At 44.9% G+C, this 4867-nt stretch overlaps 1 protein-coding gene across 1 annotated transcript in view; it reads left to right on the top strand.

The window, feature by feature from the left end:
- The window catches only part of PRMT7 (protein arginine methyltransferase 7), a 50014-nt gene that overhangs the window by 27378 nt on the left and 17769 nt on the right, over positions 1 to 4867 (top strand). Inside the window, exon 6 of the mRNA XM_012811098.2 lies at positions 2965 to 3077. Within this exon, the coding sequence (XP_012666552.1) occupies positions 2965 to 3077 (113 nt within the window). The remainder of the gene's footprint in view (positions 1 to 2964; positions 3078 to 4867) is intronic.

Here is a 4867-nt window from a genome sequence, read left to right as displayed (position 1 = left end):
AAAAAAAACAACCAGTGCTATAGGTCTATTTAGCTAGACTATTTCAGTGTGACTTTTCTGGGGTCTCTGCTGAGTGCTATAGGTGCTCAGAAAGTTTTCTCTGGTTTGGCTCATCAGAACTTGAATGTTTCTTAGTCCCCTAAGAGCTCTGTAGTTCACGGTCATCCTCTGCTCACCTTTTCAGAGTCTTACCCCTATATATGGGATTCTGTTCAATAGTAGGGGCCAGGCATGGTGGCTCATGTCTATAATCCCAGCACTTTGGAAAGCAGAGTTGGGAGGATCACTTGAGGCCAGGAGTTCAAGACCAGCCTGAGCAGCACAATGGGACCCTATATCCACAAAAAATAGAAAAATTAGCTAATGTGGTGACTTGTGCCTATTGTCTTGGCTACTCAGGAGGCTGCGGCAGGAAGATTGCTTGAGACCAGGAATTTGAGGTTGTAGCCAGCTAGGCTAATGCCACTGTATTCTAACCTGGGCAGCAGAGTGAGACTCTGACTCAACAAAAACCTTGCAGGGACCCCTCTGCAGAATTCTCAAGCTTTTTTTTTTTTATGTAGCTTCCTCTCTGGTTTTCTGTCTGGAAAGCTCCAGCTACCTCCACTTCCCTGAGCTCTAATTTCTGTCTGCTTGACCCCTGCAGCCAACACCAGGAGCAGCATTTGTTCATTCATCCATTTCCTTCCTTGGGCAAAGACTTAAGAAGCACCTGGGGTAGCTGCCTTTTTCAGGTCTCCTGTGTACCCTTGTACATTGGCACTTACATGCTAAACACCAGGCTCTCAGGAAGTATTTGTTAAAACTCATCAATCATAAAGCTTTATTTTTATGTTGATAAAGCAAAATTGGACAATAAATTATTCTAAATTATGTAATTGGCTTAAAGATTATTCAGGAGGTAGAATTAGCAGGGCTTGGTGATTGTTTACCTGTAGAGTGACAGAGCGGGAGAAATCAAGACTTCAGCTAGCGTGCTAGTGTTTATTGACTGTAATTGGTGTTAAGCATTGTTCCCCGCTGTACCCCAGTGTCCATGCAGCCAGGGGCCCCACTCTCCTGTTGCTAGTAAATGTTTTCTAGGTTCCTAGACTGTGTGGCTGATGGTGCTATACAGTTGAGGCAGACGCACAGGTTTGTGGGGTGGGGTGGGCTCAGTCTTGGACCTGCCTTCTGGATGAGTTTGGCAAGATATCAGAGAGGATGGGCAGGACACTCCAGTGGGTGGTTCTCTGTGCCAGGAGGCAGAAGTTTCTTCTAAGCTCCTTTGTTTTTCATTGAGCACAAGTATATGTCGTAGGAGGGATACATTTTTGTTATCCTAACCTCTACCATGTGAGACAGAGCTCATCATGCCTGTTTTACTGATGTGTCAACTGACGGTCAGAATGGAGACTTCAGACCTAGCAAGTGAGATTCAGGCCCAAGTTTCCAGTACTGGAAGCTTGAGCTCTCTCTGTTACAGCCTTCTTTGTGTGCCACTTTAGTGCTTCTTTGCTCTTGAATAATCTGTGAGACTTGTCCTCAGTAGGCAAGATGAGTGGGTTTTGTCAGATTATAATTCATGAGCCGTTCAAAGTGTTTACACTTGATTCTCCATGATGAATAGCTCCTCCCCCAGTCTATTTTGTCCCTTGGCTCATTAAAAATTATAATTGTAGGGAGGTGGCTGTGGCTCAGTGAGTAGGGCACCAGCCCCATATACTGAGGGTGGCGGGTTTGAACCTGGCCCCGGCCAAACTACAACAAAAAATAGCCAGGCTATGTGGCGGGTGCCTGTAGTCCCAGCTATTCGGGAGGCTGAGGCAAGAGAATCACCTAAGCCCAAGAGCTGGAGATTGCTGTGAGCTGTGATGTGATGGCACTCTACTGAGGGCAACAAAGTGAGACTCTGTTTCTAAAAAAAAAAAAATTGTAATTGTAGAAGTAGCATTACATTATAGAGGTTTAGAAACAGTCAACTAAAGAATCCTCCCAAATCCTACTATCCTAACAAGTGTTATCTAGGAGATTATTTGGTGGCAGGACATTAACTTAAGGGGATTTACTCAGGAAAAATGGATTGAGATCATGGATCTCAATTGTGGTGGGTATAACCAATTCACGGTGATTCCTGCCACAGATAACTGGAGTGTCAGACAATCTCTCTCTCTCACTTTGGTTTTTTCTCCCTCTCTATGCAGCCTAGATGTATTATAAGTACCAGCATTCAGTTTTGGCTTTTTAAATAATTTTTGCTAATTTAATAGTTAATAGTTAAATTGTTAATATAGTATATCTTTTCAGTTGGCAATAAAGATGAAAAAGTTTCCATATATGTATTTTTACCTGATTTCTTTTTTTTGAGACAGTCCCACTATGTCGCCCTCAGTAGAGTGCCCTAGCATGTCACAGCTCACAGCAACCTCAAACTCTTGGGCTTAAGTAATTCTCTTGCCTCAGCCTCCCAAGCAGCTGGGACTACAGGCGACTGCTACAATGCCTGGCTATTTTTTGTTGCAGTTGTTATTGTTGTTTTAGCTGGCCTGGGCTGGTTTTGAACCCACCAACTTTGGTGTATGTGGCTGGCGCTGTAACCACTGTACTACGGGTGCTGAGCTTTTACCTGGTTTCTTTTGGGGTTTATATATATATATATATTTTTTTTTTTTTTTAACATTTTTTCCAAGATCCTTCCCCTCTAGTATTAGATATACAGAAAGGTTGACAGAGTAGTGCAGTGAACACTCCTATTCCCATAATCTAGTTTACCAGTTGTAGCATTTTACCATATGTGCACATATATGGATTTTTTTGCTTAACCATTGGAAATTCAGTTGCAGACATCATGAAACTTCTGAGTACTGAGATTATGTATATACTTTTAATGTAATGACCTGTTAACCGCTTAGCTTTCACATATTTGCTTGTAAATACTTCCTAGTCTGTTACCTGCTTCTGACCCTATTTCCTTGTGTTTTTCAGATGGTGACATGCCGTGCCGTGCTAATATCCTGGTCACAGAACTCTTCGACACGGAACTGATTGGGGAGGGGGCGCTGCCCTCCTATGAGCATGCACACAGGCATCTCGTGCAGGTAGTGGTCTGGGGGCTGCTCTGGGGCTTATTGCTGTGGTCTTTGCCAGCTCTCACAGCACTCACTGATGCACCATGCTCAACACAGCCCGAGCCTCAGTGCCTCTCCTTGCCCCTGGAGCACCACTCAATTCCTGGGAGGCTCTGGTTCTCTTCAGTTGTGACTTCGTGTCCTTTGAATGCCAGGTCTTGGTAGGTTAGAGTTGAAAGGCAATTTTTTCGATTGTGAATCTTTAATTTCAGCAAATATTATTCGGGTGTCTACTGTGTGTAAGGTGTTCTAGCAACCAGGAAAAAGTTGAAGACATCCTTCTTGCTTCTAAGACCCATAGTAATAGTAATGATAAGGACTGAATGGCTGAATGGCTAAGCAGAAACATCACAGACAGGCTTGGCGCCTGTAGCTCAGCGTCCAGGGTACCAGCCACATACACCGGAGCTGGTGGGTTTGAATCCAGCCTGAGCCTGCCAAACAACAATGGCAACTACAACCAAAAAAAATAGCCAAGTGTTACAGCAGGCACCTGTAGTCCCAGCTACTTGGGAGGCTAAGGCAAGACAATCACTTAAGCCTGAGAGTTTGAGGTTGCTGTGAGCTGTGACGCCACTGTACTCTGCTGAGGGCGACATAATAAAACTCTGTCTCAAAAAAAAAAAAAAGAAAAGAAAATGTTATCTTGGAGACATTGGTTGTTCTTTTCATGGACATAAACTGGAGGTGGAAACTGAGAGCAAAGGTCAGCTGGAAAATAGAGAGCGTCTGCTCCTTCCCCTATTGGCATGTAGCTGGTGGGCATCGTCCAGGTGAGCCTGCAGCTGTCCTAGCTAGGATCCTCCTTGACAGTCGTAGGTGCCCATGGAGTGATGAACAGGGGTTTCTTTCAGGGCCAGAATCCCTATTGCTCACATGGCGGACTTGTGGTAGGATTGTGCTCCAGCATCTCACACTGTGCAGGATGTCTCATTGACTCTAAGATGTGACACAGTCCTTTCTTAGTTACCAGCATCAGGAATAAGAATTTCTATTTCTCTGTGTTAAAACTCCCAACTAGAGTAATCCCTAAAAAAGAAAATAAGGCTATTTAGAATTATTTAAGTGTTTCCCAGTTTATCTTCTTTAATCTTACAAAAAAAGTATGCAAGCGGCTGTCTTTAGTTTCCCCTCAGAGGGCACCTGTGTCCATTGTCTGCTCTGATCTCTGGCCTGGCACCATGTGTGAGTCCGCAGAGGACTCACATTATTGGAGGTCATGGAGCTGGGATGCTTAGGTGTCTGACAGATCACTCCTGTGGGTGAAGCGACCCAGCAGTTGATCTCAGCATACACATTTATTGAGCACTTTCATCTTGCCAGGCCCTCTTTTGTGTAGCAAGATTGTGAAGTGGGGCTCATGGGAGGCAGCCAGGTGAGCAGATCATCAAGTGCAGCTTCAGCTACACTTTGATGGTGCTTGGTGGCAGGTGAGGTTCTACCCACATTGTGTAGATCAAGGGAGATGATTCTTGAGTTGAGCTCCAATTGAAAAGTGGTCTGGACGTGGTGGCTTACCCCTGTAATCCCAGCACTCTGGGAGGTGGAGGTGGGCAGATTGCCTGAGCTCAGGAGTTCGAGACCAGCCCAAGTAAGAGTGAGACCCCATCTCTACTAAAAATAAAAAAACTAGCTGGGCATTGTGGCAGGTACCTGTAGTCTCAGCTACTCAGGAGGCTGAGGCAAGAGAATTGGTCAAGCCCAAGAGTTTGAGGTTGCTGTGGGGTATAATGCCATGCCAGGCAACAGAGTGAGACTCT

Source organism: Otolemur garnettii, unplaced genomic scaffold, assembly GCF_000181295.1.
Source record: "Otolemur garnettii isolate 467f Iridium unplaced genomic scaffold, OtoGar3 scaffold00151, whole genome shotgun sequence".
NCBI lineage: Eukaryota > Metazoa > Chordata > Mammalia > Primates > Galagidae > Otolemur > Otolemur garnettii.
This window is presented reverse-complemented; position numbering and strand designations above follow the sequence as displayed.